The 17239-nt window shown below is 37.0% G+C and overlaps 1 protein-coding gene across 1 annotated transcript in view; it reads left to right on the top strand.

Moving 5' to 3' along the window:
- Positions 1–7936: 7936 nt before the first annotated feature.
- Positions 7937–17239, top strand: part of RTTN (rotatin) — a gene marked incomplete at both ends in the record, with an annotated part of 77792 nt that continues 68489 nt past the window's right edge. Inside the window, 8 exons of the mRNA XM_079533350.1 lie at positions 7937–7967; positions 8336–8523; positions 9848–10046; positions 11737–11823; positions 12660–12738; positions 13986–14100; positions 14590–14740; positions 15878–16043. Coding sequence (XP_079389476.1) covers positions 7937–7967; positions 8336–8523; positions 9848–10046; positions 11737–11823; positions 12660–12738; positions 13986–14100; positions 14590–14740; positions 15878–16043 — 1016 coding nt within the window. The remainder of the gene's footprint in view (positions 7968–8335; positions 8524–9847; positions 10047–11736; positions 11824–12659; positions 12739–13985; positions 14101–14589; positions 14741–15877; positions 16044–17239) is intronic.

Genomic DNA, 17239 nt, shown 5'->3' with positions numbered 1-17239 from the left:
AACTGGAAAAGTTTTAGCACAGACTTGCTAACAGTTGATGGCTGACTTTATTTTGATTGAGATACCAGTAAAATAGATGAGAATTTAATTCTTTGTTTAATGTTATGTACTTCCTCAAGAATTTACATATGTATTTAAAAACCAGGTGGTTTGCACAAAGGGCACATAGAAAAGTTTTTCCTGCCACAATTAAATAACATATACAGAGGGTGCTCTGAAAGTAATGCCTCCTCATTATTTCCATGGTAAATATAACAAATACAAAGAACACAGAAGCAGTGTTTGATAGAGCAATGTTCCCAGCTACAAAATGCCATTTTTCAATACAGTCAACACTTGTAGCTACGTATTTTTGCCAGTGATGAACAAGAGCCTGCATGCTACACATACAAATCTGCACCAGTGGAGGTGAGACACTGTCACTGTCACCACTACTGAAACATATCACCTACCACCCCACTGTGCTCATATCCACAGCTTGGTCTCCATAAATCCATAATAAATAAATAGAAGCATCAATGAATATAAGTGGGCGTCATTTTTTTCACGTGGAGGAATTCATGACACACCTTTGCTTCATACACACTTCCATGTGAGACGCCATTGCGTCAGACTGCCCTTCTGCTGCCACGACATCTGCAAGATCTGTAATTGTTTGAATGCTCTTGGGCAGTAATGTGAACAATGTAAGAGTCTCAATATTTGGAAAGATTTCTGAGCTTGATAAGACAGTTAAACAGTCTTGGAATAGTATGTGCACTTCTATGTTAATCTTAAATGTAAGTTTTGTTTCTTATACATTGATCTGTACAGTGATTTAAAGTGTTTTACGTTTTTTAATTTTTTCCACCTGAACGTGAGATCAAGAACATCTAACTGCAGAGTCAAATATTTCAACACATGACTATTGTATTTTCAAGATTTGTTCAAAAGCTAGAAAAGTTGGGAACATAAAATATACAATTCCAATTGTTTCTCAAGTCAAATCACTGCTATGAGAGTTCTTCTATCTTTTCTCTTAGAAGTTGTTCTACTCAAAACAGGCTACAATTTATATTAGAATACTCACCTCAGTGATTTTTCCCCTCATCCTTTCTGCCTGATGCAATTGTGTGAACATTTAATGTTTACAGGAATGCAGGCCCTGTGTGTTAGCAGCAAGCTGCCTCTCATGTGTGTGATTAGAACCATAATTTTGAGAAACGTGGTATATTCTTAAAAAGACGGAATGGAAACAGTCTTATTTCCTTTGGTGCCATTTTTAGTTATAATTCTAACCATTGGAGAAAAGTATTAAATGGTAGGCAATTAGCACTAGCTTCTCTTTTCCACTACAACTCAGAGACCACCAAGTAAGTGCAATGGTTAATTAATGGCCAGACCTGTGAATATGACTCTGTGGATTATTTGAGTCTGGGAAACTTACTTTCTTAGGTAAGTGACTATCATATTATCTGAAGATACTATTATAATTAAATAACAGTAATAACACCCAGAACCATTTTCAGTTCTATAAAGGTGACCCAAAATGTTTTCTAGTCCATAAATTAATGTGAGACTAAATACAAAAATAATTGCTCCACAGTGTTTTAAGAGGAATTGTTTTCTGTTTTGGCATAGACCTGTAAGTTTAATTACAGTTACGCCTGAATGAAAAGAAGAATGTCATAATGTTGGCTAAAATGGGAATATCATACAGCATTAGTACTAGCAGGAAAGGTAACATCTATGACAATTTAACAATTCTCAATAGCTATTGTTTTCTAGAACTGTAGACCATCTTGAGATGTTCAATATTATGTAAGCAATAAACTACAGAAACAAGCTGCCTTTATGAAATGCCCTAAGCAACACACTAAATTATCAGAATGTAGTAAAGAAGTGTAGTGATGCAAACTAAAACAGTCGATATTTTAATAACATTTAGGATGTTACCACAGAGATATATTGATTTTAAATTATATAACTACGATTTGTTTGCAAAAAGGAAAATATATGCGGTAACTGGTAAGTATACAGCCAAAGTCAGAAATCATAGATAATGCACTGGGCCCTCAAGTAAAGTAATCCAGCTATGTACGTCAGGCACTGCCTAGCCAGCCTTTTCCATGAGGTGGATGCAGACACATCTGCAGACCAGAGTTTAATCCCATCTTTTCATTTTGAGAAAAAAAAAGAAAAAAAAGCCAACATTCAATTTAAGGTTGCTTTATGCTTCAGAGGTACAAAGAAGCTTACTAACAGAAAAGGTCACTAAAAATCTCTGGGCTACATCTCCCATCAGAAGGTTTTGGAACATGACAAATGCTAAAAGCTGATGTGTTGAGGGAGGACCTGTTCAGTGTTGTAAAGGGTAAGCATCTTATTCATCTGAATTCTCTGTGTTGTGCTCTCCTTCTCTCCCTGGTGTGTTCCCTTTGATGGGATCTAAATTTGCACAGCAGAAGAAAATAGGAGTGCCTTGATAGGGGAGGCTGTTCTGACAGCATTATATCTCTGAGCAACGACCTGAGATGCTGCTTGGGGAGAATTGCTTCCTTTGATCTGTGCATCCTGGCCTGCCCAGGTACAACCACAGTAAATGGGCCTGTTCTCCACTGATTGGTCTGATCTGCTCATTTTGTCTTAATTTATTTTATTTCATGAGAGCTCTTCCGAAAGCATTGCCTTCTATTTTATGAAGTGAGCTTGCAATGTCAGAGGCAGATGTTAACCGTATGGCAGTAGGAGATGAACCTTCTCACCAATATTCCATCACATTTTGTTGCTGTGTGACAGATGGCAGCAGAGAGGCAGTTTGACAAATGGCATCTGACATGGAAGTGTGTATGAAGCAAAGGTTTGTCACGAAGTCCTCCACATGGAAAAAATGGCATTTACTGACATTCACTGACTCTTAATAAACATTTATGGAGACTAAAGTCTGGATGGGAACACAGTGAGTCATGCTTCTTAGCAGTGATGACAGCAATGGTGGGTCACCTCTGCTGGTGCAAATTTTTAGGAGTGTGGTATGCAGGCTCCTGGACACAGCTGGTGAAAATGCATAGCTAATAGTGGTGATTATACTGAAAGAAAAAGTGTTTTGTAGCTGACGATTTTGCTCTATCAAACTGTGTTGTTATGCTCTTTGTATCTGTTGTAGTTTCCGTGAAAATAAATAGCAAGTATTACTTTTGGAGCAACCTACATATAAGAAAAAATAAATTAAGAATCTTATAAATGAGCTCCAAATCTGCATCTGTAATGCTGCAAACCAAACATTTGCAAGAGGCACACAGTTTGGGTATTATGTACCTGGAAGCAGTAAAATTCAAGAATCTAACAAAAGGCAGAAATCTTGTTGAGATCTTGTCACAAGCTTTAAGATCATGCAATAAAATGCTGTTCCTGGCCATAAAAAGCATAAAAAGTAAAAGTTTTTACTTATATAGCTTCACTGATGTTTACAGAAAACCTTCAGAAGTCTGCTATCATCCTACTGATTTTGAATACTAATTTCAGAAATCTGTTTGTCAGATGAAGGAAGTGATAAACATGCTTTTTGCCCAGGCTGTATTTACAATGTATGGACAGAAAGTCCCATAGGTCCCACGTGGACTGCATAGGTAAGCAACATACAGGGCTGTTTTTTGATTTTTGGACTTTAGATATCAGTTGCAGTTGGTATCAGTAGTAAACAGAGAATAGTAAGCAGGTCTCCAGAACAGGGAAGGACACTTTTGAGCTGACTCTGGAATTAATACAGGCAGGCTGAGAAGATGGTTAATATATTCAGATAATTTTCTCAGATGAGGAGTTCTGCATCTAAGTTCTTTTGCCCATTTGTAACTCATTCCATTTCCACTGTTTTCCTTCTCTTCGCTTCTATTTTGCCATTTTCTTGAAGTTGTGAGTTTCATTCTAAATATAGCAGTCAGTGAGGCCAGGGTATCACAGTTCTCATTAGGCGTTCCCTTCACAGAAACTCCTGGAATTCATATTTTGCATCCCACATGACCTGATGTTTCTTCCTACGACTGCTGCTCTTTGGCATATGTGAAGGAAAATTCATGAAAAATCACAAATTGCAACACTTAAGCTCAGAAGTGCAGTAAGAATATTATCAAAGGTGGAATCAAGACTGTCACACACAGTCTTTGATATGGTGATCTCTAGACAAGTTGAAGAACATAAGAGCACAGAACTCAAGAAAGTAAAGAAAGGAAATTGTGTTTTTAATAGACAACTTTGAAAAAAGAATGCAGAGATAGTAAGACTGCATCCTGCACTGAATGAATGATTCACAGAAATTACTAAAAAAAAAAAAAGAGAGAGAGAGGGAGCGGAGAAGTCTGAAAACTCCTTAAAAAAAGACTCTTTTTCCCCCCCAAGCTTATCACTTGCTAAGACATTTAACTGAAATGAAATTTTAAAGTTACAGTGTATCTTGTAATGAAAGTGCTAAATTATGGCTTTTGGCACAAAATCAGAGCTTATAATAAAATCTAACTAATATATAAAATTGAAAAGAAATTACTGGAATTATAGAAACCAAGTATGTGAGGATAGAGAAGTAGGCAGGCAGTTCTTTAAAGAACATCTTGTGTAGAGCACAGTAAGGAAGCATCAAGGGACAATGTAAATGAGATTCAATGACTAATTTCCCCAGTGATGAAACTCCCATACATTTTGACTTCAGATCAATAGCAATATACATAGAGGACAAATGTCCACGTTAAACAACGCCAGCAAAGATGAAAAAGTCAAATGAATTTTACAAGAAGTTATGGGAACTGTAGGCTAGGAACTAGGGGATAGCAGAAAATGGAGGCATTACTGGAAGATACACATGGAATCAGTGCTGTCAATAATGAGAGACCAATATTCTTCTTTCTGTGTAGATTTTCTCACAATTTCGGTGATAATTTTTGAATCCATCCACCACTTTACTTCATTTTCTATATCCAGTAAAAGACTGTGGGTTTTGCTTTGTTTTGTTTTGATTTGTTTTTCATTTTTCTTAGGAGAAAGACACTTTAATCTTAAGATACGTAACAAAGAACATCCATGTTAAATAACAGTTTGACCCATGTCAGAATAAAGCACATTATATCAGCAGACACCGCATGTTCCTGGATCACTGTTTTGGTTACACACAACTGTATTTCTGGTCTAAAACAAGGGCAACAAAGCTGAAGCTGCTGTTCCAAGTCTAGGAATATATATGTATTTTTTTTCTGTTGAATTTAATTAGGCCTTCAGTTAAGAAAATCTGAATGAAATGCCAGCAAATACATTGCAGAGCAATGTATTAGCAATGGAGAGTATACATGTTATCTGCGCATTGCTGACAACTATGAATTTTTGTTTAGCTACTAATTCAAACACTTAATGTAGGAAAACGTTTGTTTTTCAGATGCAATATTGATTGAAGATATTCGAAGAGGTGAGAAAAGTTACTACTGAGCATGCCTACACACGTCAACGGTGCATGTTTCTTCCCCAAAGAAACATTTTTACTTAGTCTCCTTTGGGAAATGACTGCTTCTTCAATTCCTTTTCTTTGCAGAACAAATGAGGGACAAACCTATTCCATCATGATAGATTTTCATAAATTTCCCAACAAACCTACTTGGGGAAATATAAGCACCTCTATATCCTTGATGAGAGCTCTTTGTGCAGAGCTAACCGAAATTTTACAGTCAGTGATGTCTTTTTCATAATTGCTCTTGGAAAGATCCAAATAAGTTCAGCTTTTGTAGAAAAAAACTAGCTGCAGCAAGCATAGTATGCTTATTATCAGACTTTGCACACCCTTTTTTTTTTCTTTGCTTCGCATATGTAAATACTGACTTGCAAAACGATGGACTGCTCAGAGTTATCATTAAGAATTTAGTACAGCTTGACACAGCAGATGGAAAATACTAATATAAATTTACTCTGAGATAATATCATAGTGATGGTGACCAGGGTGGAAAATACATTTGATGCAAACTGAGAGGGCAGTGACATATATCCTTCTGGAAACCAGTGCATATGGTTGCACTTTCCAAATTTTTGTTGGCTGCAGATAAAATGTATTTTCCTAAGCAGTATAAAAGAAGTAACCATGAAGATTACAAAGCCATTGTCATTTCTGCATTTGCAGTTACACAGAAAACAAATTCAAGAGCATATACATGCAACAACATGCACCACTTGTACGCCACCTGTCATCAATTCATTTTTTCCCAATTATCATGTCAAGTTCAATCTCTCAAAAATAAACACCAGCCCTCTAGTCAATCGACAATGTGTTATGCATCTTTACTACGTGTTTAAGATACTCAGCTTTGTGAAACTCTCTTGCATTATGAACAAAGCAGTCTACTCAGATGGACATGGACAGGCTGGAGGAATGGGCTGACAAGAACCTCATGAAGTGCAACAAGATGTGAAAAGTCCTCTGCTTGAGGAGGAAAAACCCCAGGCACCAATACATACTGTGGGCTATTGCTTTGCAGAAAATGATGGATCCTAGTGGACATCAAGCTGAACATGAGGCTCCTGGGCTGCATTTGGCAAAGTATTGCCAGCAGATTGAGGAGGTGATCTTTCCCCTTTATTCATCACTGACAAGACGAAATATTGAGTACTGTGTCCAGGCCTGAGCTCCCCAGTACAAAAGAGACACGGATATACTGCGGAGTCTATGAAGGGCCAACAGAAGACTGAAGCATCTCATATACTAATTCCTGAGACTGAGGGAGCTATGACTCTACAATATGAAGAAGGCAAGGCTCAGAGAGAATCTCATCAATGCCTGTAAATACCTGAAGGGATGTTGCAAAGAAGATGGAGCCAGACTCTTTTCAGTGACAAGCCAAGAGACAGTGGGCTCAATACGGAGCATTGAAGGCTTCCTGTGAACATCAGGCAGCACTTCTGTGCTGTACAGGTGGTGGAGCACTGGCATAGGCTGCCCAGAGGCTGTGGTGTCTCCTCTTTGGAGACCTTTAGAAGCCACCTTAATGTGGTCCTGGACACCCTGCTGCTCTAAGTGGACCAGACACGGAGGCTCCTTCCAATCTCAGCAACTCCATGGTTCTAGAGATCAGGTTATAAAACAAACTACAAAACTATTTTTGCAGATTATGTTGCAAAACAATGACAAAACTATTTTTGCAGAAGTTTAGGTTGCAAATATGCCTTTAAGAAGGATGGCACAACTTAGGATATGAAGAGCTGTCACCCTAGTTATGGGCAAGGCACCTTGCCAGGTTGGATGGGGCCCTGGGCAGCCTGGTCTAGTAAATGTGGAGGTTGGTGGTCCTGTCATAGGCAGGGGGGTTGGAGCTTCACAATCCTTGAGGACCCTTCCAACCCGAGCCATTCTGTGATTCAAGCTGCAAGCAGAACACCGATGTGGCAGCTCCCTTCTGAGAGGGCAACTGCCACGGACCCATTCCAATGCTGCAGGGTGGGGAGGCGGCTGGTTTGGCTACACAATCTCAGGAGTGGGTGCTGTGTTCTGAGAAGTAGGGATGGCTGGGCTCCTGCCCAAATACATTTATTTTTCTTTGTAGAATACGAGGGAAAACCGTACCGAGGAAACGGCCCAGAACTTCCCTCCACAAAACCCAGGGCTGGCGGCTGCAAAGTACTCTGTCGGTCAGGCCAAGTGCAAGCTTCCCACCCCCTCCCCGAGTGACCCCGCAGGCTAACGCCCACTCTTCCGCCGGCTGCCGTAGCAGGGCACCACGGGACTTGTAGTCGCTTTCCCTTCTGCCAGCGCGTTCTGGGGAAGTTTCCCCGTTCCCAGTGTGCTCCGCGCATCAAAGGGCGAATGGGGCAGAGGAAGGGAAGCTGGGGGAGGCGGTGGGGACTACGTCTCCCATGGTGCCCCGCGGCCGGCTAGGCGCGGCGATTGGTGGAACCGGCGCGACAGTTGAATTCCGGCGGGGAGAGAGGCGCGATGGAGGTGTCCTCGCTCGTCAGGAAGCTGGGTAACGGCGACCGGCTCCCCTCTGCCCGAGCACTCGCCTCATAGCTTGCAGCGGTTCTCTCCCTTCCCTCCTGTGCGGGCTTCTGTGCACGGCAGGTCTCTCCCTGGGCGGGCGCGGGGCTGTCCTGCTTTTTCCGGGCTCTCCCGCTGCGTCTCCCGGACAGAGCAGTTCGTGCCCCTCAGCCTTTCCTTCTGCCCTCCATAGTCAGTCCGTCCGGGGGCTGCCTCCGAGATGGAGGGGTTTCCACACGTCTTTGACAGCCGTACGTTTGTCTTAATAAAAAATAAAAATAAAAAAAAAATTGTCAGATGATCTGATGTTGTTGTGTTTTCTGTTTTCTTTTCTACTTTGTCCTGTTTTGGGGGCAGGTCATGAACTGGCAGAGATAAGAGAACGGTCACTGAAGAGCATTCTGTTTAAATTGGATCATAACTTGGTTTCCTACGCCGATCTGATTCATGAGAAAGTGCTTTTCCCCAGTCTCTTGGAGTGGTTCAACTTTCCCATAGTGCCAATGAAGGAAGAAGTGCTGAATTTTGTGAGCCGTTTGATCAAGGTTTGGCATCCTTACATTTATTTATAATTGAACTGTATCTTTAGAATACAAAATAAAAGTGGTTGTAAGTTTAGTTTTAGTGAGATTTTAGTATTTTACAAAGAAGGGAGTAATAAAACCATCATGTGCAGGCAGAGAAATGAAAACTCCTTCCAGTACTTGAAGGGTTAAGGCAGGGATGGCTTTAAACTAGAAGAGGGGAGGTTTAGGTTAGATGAGTTTTCACTTGGAGGGCAGTGAGGCACTGGCACAGCTGCCCAGAAAAGCTGTGGAGCCCCATCCCTGGGGGTGCTCAAGGCCAGGTTATAAGGGGCCCTGGGATGGAGCTGGGTGGGCTATGAGGGCCCTTTCAACCTAACCCATTCTATGACTTACTCTGCAATCAGTTGGAAGGACAGTGTCTTAGTTTCAGCAGGGATGGAATTGTTTTCTTTGGTGTGTCTGCTATGATGTTATCTTTTGGTTATATGAGAAAAACAATTTTGAGAATGCATCCATGTTTATACTTGCTGCTCAACAGTGCTGTACAGAGCCAAGGAGCTGTGGGGGGGGGACAGAATTAGGACAGCTGGCTTAAACTGCTAAAGGGACTTCTATGCTAAAGGAGTTCTATAGGAGGTGGAAGTTCATCTCATCTCTTTTCAGCTGCTTGGGGGTGTAGCTGGGAGTTGGTCAGTGGGTGGTAAGCAATTGCTTGTCCATAATTTGTTATATAGATTGATATATATATATCATAATTATTATCCTTTTCTTTTTCTTTGTCTTAGTAAATAGTTTTATCTCAAGTCACGAGTTCTTTGTTGCTCTCTTTTTTTCAATTCCCTCCCATCTCTCTGGGAAGAGGGGGACTAAGCAAATGACTGTGTGCTGCTGAGCCATCTGCAGGTTAAACCACAAGAGGAGCTGAAAAAGGAATTATTTTCTGGCTTTCTACTTAGTTCTGATTCTTTGATTTCCTGTTTAGTGTTTAACTTCTGCCTGGGACAAAAATTTGCACCATTCCTGAGAAATTAACAATTTAAAAACATTGCATTTCATTTTTAAAAAGTGGTAGATACAACTTTGCGTGAACTTTACAGATCTTAACTGCGTCCATTTTTGTCCTGTAATCACTAAAAAGCAACTATAAAGAGGAAACTAAAAAAACCCAAACGTATTATTGACAGTGGTGAACAAACTAAAAATAATAAGGGTCTAATCAAGCTTAAGTATTGGTTACAGCTTTTTTTTTTTTTTTTTTTTTTTTTTTTTTTTTAAAATCCCTCCCCTTAAAAGCCCTTGAAATTCTTCCAGCTAATTCTGCCACTTATTTATCTTAATATAGCATCCACCTGCTGCTCAGGAAATGATTGGAATTGGTGCAGTGGAGTTCTTCTCTCAGCTTCGCTCTGATGTGGATCCAAACTTGCAGGCTATAATAGATGGGATAGTGGATGGACTCTTTTTACTTCCTTCTGAAATGCCTTCTAGTTATTTATCAGGGTGTTACCAGACTCAGTCTCAGCCTTCATTAGATCAACCAGGTAAGTTATATATTTGGGAATGTGACTTATTTTAAATGAAAATAAAGTAAATGAACATCATCTAGGCTGTGAAAACTGACATTTTGAAGCACGTTAGGTATATGTATTCTTTAGTGTGAAGTGTGTGGTAAGCATATTCTGCCAGAAAAATGTGATCTTAGCTCAGGTGGTGCTGCTGCTCCTTTAATGGAATTCTCTGCCCAAGAAAGGTCCTGTTTGTTATAAGCAGACCTTTTGTGCATTTTCATATTGTCTATTAACTATTTGTTACACTTTGATAAAGATGTGACACAGAAATAGCTTTTGAAGGTTGCTTTATGGCCATGAGTGTATCAACTTCTGGACAAATCTATTAAGCCATTATGCTTTGCTACCTCTTTTTGCATAGCAGACTTTAAGAGGAATATAAATGTGTTTGTGTGTATATGTATACATATAAAAAAGCAGTTGGATTTTTTTTTTTTAAGTAGCATGATGGTCCTTATCTCCTTAGCTTTGTATAAATACTTGTTATAGTAAAATGTGCAAAGCTTGCTGATAATGAGTAAAGTGCTGTCATTTATTTCTGTTACCTAGCCTATCATCCATTACTATGATGTTACACAGCGCCACTTAGATATAGTCAAGAAACAAATCCATGTAGTCTTTTTCTGCATTAAAAATTTAGACAGAAAGTATAAAGGAGGAAAGTAAGAGCCATGGAAGACCTTTCCTGATCCTTCCAGCTCTTGTGAGAGAGATGTGGATGCTGTACTGCACAGTGTAATAACAATCACGTCTTTGTCACTCACACTGTGCAATCTCACAGAAGTGAAATCTTTTATTGCTTCTGCAGCCTGTCCAATAATTGGAATTTCATATTGCCGGAACAGTATTCACTGATTTTTATTTTTTTATTCTGAGTCCCAGTAAGAGTTAGGCAAGATTTTAATCTAGGATTTACTGTGAGGAGTAATGTACTGATCTGTTACATATGCATGCTTAAAATATACTTATTTTCCTAATTTATCACACGCAATTCCTCTTTATACTGTAAGTTGGATTAAATCATGTAGATTAAGTTGCCTGAGCACTTAGTAATAGGATGATGTATTTCTTTTTCAACTTCTGTTACTGGGAAAATGTAGATCCTGGCATTATATGGTTTGATTCTTTGAATCAAATACTTCAATCAAACGTGTCCTGGGGGACAGATTACTTTCTGTGCTGTGCGTATTTTGTTATATAGTTTGTATATATATTTACGTGCATTAAATATTAGTAGACATGTATGTATATTCGCTTATATGTATATAAAGGGGACTTGACCTTTCAACTGTCTTGAAAATGCAGCAGTTTTGGTAGAGGAAGGCTTTTAGTAGTTATTTGTAAATGTAGCTTTTATTACTACGCAGCTGGATTAGAGAAAAACATTTTCTTCACTGCTACTTTTCACTTAAGCAATAGACTTTGTATAATTGTTTTTACTACTGCTTATAAGGTATGAAAGGTAGTGTAAGAATAACAGTTGGAAAATATCATTATAAAAACAGACATCAATATACTTCTTTTTTTTTTTTTTCTCCGTTTTGATTTCCTGAGGCTAATTGAAATCATTTTAATTGTTAGGGGAAAAAAAGGAAGCAGTGAAGATAAATTGACTTGTTTGTTTGTATAATTTACTCCTAATTTGTTGTAGTTCTGCCTCAAGAGGAATTATTTACTGGATATTTTGGTCAAGAGAGGAGTCATATGCACCAGTTGGAAATACCTCTGAAAAGAACACTTGGTAAGTGTAGTTACAGACTATAAATTTGATTAAAGAAAGTGCTTAGAAATGTTATTTAGATTGAATTCAATTGCAACTATTAATGCTGACTATTCTTTTACTTGTTATTCTGTGAATTCTGATATTACAAACTTCAGCTAAAAGTCTGAAAAAAATACAAAAATAAAAATACAAGACAATAGATCTTTTTCTTCTCTAGTAAATAGAATAACTGCATCAGAATGTGTAAAGTACCTTACAATAGGCTGTACTTTAACAAAGTAGTTTAAAAAAAAAAAAGTAGTTTAAACTGCTAATGCTTTTTCAGAAGATCTGTGTTATGTAATCAAATGTGTCTAAGTATCTTTTCGTTAATAAAACTCTAACTCTGAAATACCTTTCTATTTTCAGAAAAATGGGTAATGCTTTAGAAATCTTTGCCTTTTACCTAAATGAAATCCAATGTTATGCTCCAAATTATTTAAAATATGAAAATGTTTCATTGACTGACAAATGTAGACCAATATTACTTGGACAAGTCTTTGCCTGCATTGATATACTAGTAGCAATTCCCATGTCAGTATCATATTTAACATGTAATATATTGCTGAAAAGTAGATTTTAGAATCTGACTTTCGAATTACTGTATATAAAGTACTAGTGTACTTTATATCAGTGGACAAACTATCTTTAAAATTGTAGAATAACTATTACAAAAATTAATTTTTAAAATAGCCTTCAAGTTATTTTTAGATGGCATATAGATCACGTTTTGACTTTGCTATAGAAAAACATGGTTTATTGCTTCAGTAAAATATACTCTAAAATGTCTTCTCTCTCGTGTTTGATTTTGTTTGTTTTTGCAGCAAAATGCTTGAAATTTTCCACATTTCCTTGGCTATCTCTTACTTCGACAGATAGACACATTCTCACATCAAATGAAAGGTACAGTAATAATAGCATTGGAGTTTGGTTCTAGTTTTTATTTTTATTTGAGAACAAGATTATAATTTTTTTGTATATTTTCATAATTAGGCTGTTCCTGTAAATAACTAATGAGTTAATTTTTGATAAATGATTTTTAATACTGCTCTGAAGTTTTGTGGAGCAGATAAACAATGATATGTAATAGGACAGTTTTCCTGTTAATAGCTGTATTCATTCTTGATGTTTAATTCAGAATACATTTTGTTTGGTTCATAATGCTTCACTTGTCTAAATTTGTCAAGTGAATAAAATATGCTGTCCAGTTAATTTTGGAGCAAAATCGTTGCCTCCTCACTTGGCAGAGAAATCCATACTTTTGATAGTAGCAAACAATGTTTAGGCCAAGAAGTGTAGTTGTGTTGCTTTCAGACGCTGAAATCTTTAAATCTTTTTGCAATGATGTATTTTTTTAAAGTTTCACATAGTAAACTAATGTTTGAAGTGGTCCAAGGAAAGGTTTGGAGCTGGATTCCTTACAAGATCCGGGATTCCTGATTTCTAGCTTAGCCAACAATGCAAGATGAAGAATTGGATTACTTAGCAAGCCTACTTAACTATTATGTTTCTTGTGAAATGTTTTCACTTTTTACCTTTCAAAAGATTTATGAAGCTGGAAAACCTCTTTAATACATCAAATCCTTAATCTAGAAAAAGAGCTTAAAAACTTGAAACAGGATGTGTTTAAATTGTAAACAGTGATTTCCCAAACAGTAAAAATAGAAAAAGTGATGTAGAGGGTTAAAAAGCTATTATTTACTATGCTACATTTTAGAGAATAGCTACTAGATTTCTTTCTTTATGTCACTTTCCACATATGTAATTCAAGTGTTTCGAAGGTGTACATGAACCTTGCCAATGGAGGAAAACTTGGTAAGTGTTAGACTGCTTGCTGTATACCACTGAGATAATCACTAGCTTCATGGGGAATTTCCAGTCTTTCTTACCTCAGTTTCCAATTGAGAATCAATAAAGTTATTTCCATTCTGGGAACTTAACTTCATATGACAGTGGGAACGAAGGTATTCTTTATTGTATACAGAATTAGCATAGCTAAGGAATAACTCAAATATAAAAATTGCATGACAGCTCTTTTTTTGTTTTGTTTTTTTGATCTTTAGTGTTGTGATTATCTATTTCTTGTAGAGGCTTGTGATTACTTCTTTTTTTGTTGTTAATGCATATTTAAATACATATTGTGTTTTTAGTTCTTTAAGAACTAGCAACCAAAGTTTAATTTGGAGTACATGTGAACTTCTTCAGGATGTGATTATGCAAGATTTTCCTGCTGAGATCTTCCTTCAGAGACCAAAGATTGTACAGGCAAGAATTAACATTGAGTTTAAGGTTTTATTTTTTTATGGAATCACTTTTGGTAAGTTAGATGTAAATGCTACAAGTTGTTTCTAAATAAAATAGCTTAGCAATGCAATTATATTCTAGTTAAAAAATTATACTGATTGTAATATGTATATTGTTGATCAGTACTTAAGTGTATTGAAAAATTATATGTTATTTTGTCTGGATAAGGTGAAATCGCGTCCCTGTCACACACACCATTTAAGGCCTTCCAATAATGATAGCAAGAGTTTTATTAGAAATATAATGTGAAGCTCAGGACTTAAGAGTCCTTAGAATAGTCTTGTATTCAATAAGAAAACAATAGTTAAGCCTATTCATTCTTTGCTGTGATCTTTAAACACTTGGAAACGTTTGTGAATTGCATTTAACTCAAAGATCTTTCTGTCATGATTTTCATGTGAGTGTGCTATAATTCAGCTATCAGTATTAATGGGTTTGTATTATTTGCAGAGCCTTTTATCTCTACTAAACCTAGCTTTTGGAGGAGATGGAAGACATCGATTAGCTTTACAGGCTGTATCGTGTCTGCAACAGCTGTGCATCTTCCTAAGGGGCAGACTTAACTTCCACAGAGATCCAGGTTTTTTTTCTACTGAGCAGGGTAGGTATTTCTAAATATTTGAAATAGTATTTTGTTTTTTGCTACAGGTGAGATTATTTATAATGCTTTCTAGAAAAAATGCCCCTCTTTTTAGCAAATCTCATGAAACTTTTGGTAGTTGATGTTGTTCGGTGCTATGTATGTCATTAAATATTTCTAGAGTACTTGCATTGTTTAAAAATCATTTTTAAAATTAAATTTACTGTTTGTATTGTTTCACATGATTCTCTGTGCATCAATTGTTTATGCAACTTTGTACTTCATCAGGAGAGGGATTTTAAATAAAGCTAAATGAAATATTTAAGATAAAAGTAGGCAATGTTTGAATATCAGGTTTTGAGCTATTAGTGCTTAACAACTTACTTAGGAATTGCTTCAGCCATGATAACGTTTTTTGTATTCTGATGACTGAAAATCATTTTTTCAGAAATTGCAATTATTAGGGCTATTTCTCAATGTTCATAATGCTTACATTTTGTAATTTAATAATGTAGATTAGTTGTAAGGATTCTCCCATTTCCATTTTGTCAGATAAATTTAATCAATTTTGTTACTCTGAAATGGCAGTCTGGTTCTTTTCAGAAGATTGTCATTGTAATTGGTGACAATCGCAATAAACTCTGTTAGCTGTGTCTTTACTAATTCCATTGTAACATCAACAAATCCAATAGCCTTAGTCAGAGACCATATCAGTATTTTGGTCTGTTATTAAGTAAGTCTTCATGATCGTTCTTTTCTGATAAGTTTATATCTATAACTTGATTTCTTTGACCACAGCCATTTATTCGAATGCAACATTTATTTGAAGCTTATGCAATGTAAGAATGTTTTCTTCCACTGTGCAGTTCTAAGACTAAGATAGCAAAACATGGTATTAAATTATTCTATTGATTTTTTTTTTTTTTTTTTTTTTTTTTTTTTTTTAAATTTAAGATTTATGATTAAACTATGATTAAACTGAGTTTCCAAACTCTTCTGCGTGCCAGTGGTAGGTTGTCCTAGCTTGCCAATATTTACTTTTACGTTTCAATGCTCTACCTTAATTACTTTTACCATTAGTTGACTATTTAATATCTGTAAGATAAAAATAGTCTACATCATTCCTTTAATGGGTCTATATATATAATGTTTACAAAGGCACAACTTCCCAGAATTCTTCTATATCTTACTGTGAAGAAGCAAGAGATGCTCCTCGTTCTCAGAATCCATCACCTGGAAGTAGTAGTCCTCGGCCGTCTGTGATTGGACGGACAGTTCAGCGTCCTAGAGGAGATGGTCAAGATTGGGATGCAGCATCTTCTAGGTGAATAAAATCAGAAATGAATTTTAATTAAAAAATGTATTAATACAGGATTATGTCATGAGCTCTATGCCAGTATTTAGGATCACGTGAGGGTTTTGTTAACCAGTTAAATTAAACAATTTTAATGGAAATGTTGTAGTTGCAGTATCATGCAGCTCATTAAAAACAGCGTGATCAATAGGTTGAGGAAGGTTATCCTCTGTTCTGTCCTAGTGAGACCACATCTGGAGCACTTCATCCAGTTCTGGGCTCTGCAATTCAGGAAAGACAGGGAGTTGCTGGAGAGAGTCTGGTAGAGGTCTACAAAGATGATTAGGGACATGGAGCATCTCCCTTATGAGGAAAGGCTGAGAGACCTGGGACTGTTCAGCCTGGAGAAGGGAAGGCAGAAAAAGTGTGTGTGTGGGGGGAAATCTTACCAATGTTTATAAATATGTAATTGGTGGCAGTCAGGTGGATGGGGCCAGGCTCTTTTCAATGTTTCCATTGTTCCTTTTTCTACCATTGCGCACCAAAGTGGAGCATAGAAAGTTTCATATAAACATGAGGTAAAATTTCTTTAAGGATGATAGAGCACTGAAGCAGGCTACCCAGAGAGGTTGAAGAGTCTCCTCCTCTGAAGATATTCAAAACCTTCCTGGAAGCTTTTCAGTGTAACCTATACTAGGGAATTTGCTTTAGCAGAGGGATTGTACTAAATGAATTCCAGAGGTCTCTTCCAATGATTCTGTGATTCTGTACTTACATTTCTAACAAAATCTCTTAGTATCAGTTGTTACTATGCTGTTAGTGCATCTGTGTGTAAGACACACAAATGTTTATTCAGACTATTGCTATAAATTTGGGGTTTTTTCTTCATCAGTTGACCCCACAAGTTCTTAAAAATTATATGACCATCATGTAGGTAACAGTGTACAGTATGATAAAATATATTACGCTTTATAAAGGGTATATATTTATGATAATCTCTTTAAATTTTGGTGCCAAATCTGACAACAAATTTTAACTGTGTATGTCCTAAAAATGGAATTTCAACGTGAAATTACACATTTTCTTCATAACCTCAAAATACTGAGATTGTTGTCTGTGTGTGGATGTTACTTACATTGATCTAACAGACTTAAAGCAATTTAAGTTCCTGGAAATCCTTACTGTGTGCTTATTGGTAATTCTTTTTGAGTCTTTAGGGAATATTG

Source organism: Tetrao urogallus, assembly GCF_951394365.1.
Source record: "Tetrao urogallus genome assembly, chromosome: 3".
In the NCBI taxonomy this organism is placed as follows: Eukaryota; Metazoa; Chordata; class Aves; order Galliformes; family Phasianidae; genus Tetrao; species Tetrao urogallus.
Note: the sequence above shows the minus strand (reverse complement) of the source record. Positions and strands in the feature narration are given on the sequence as shown.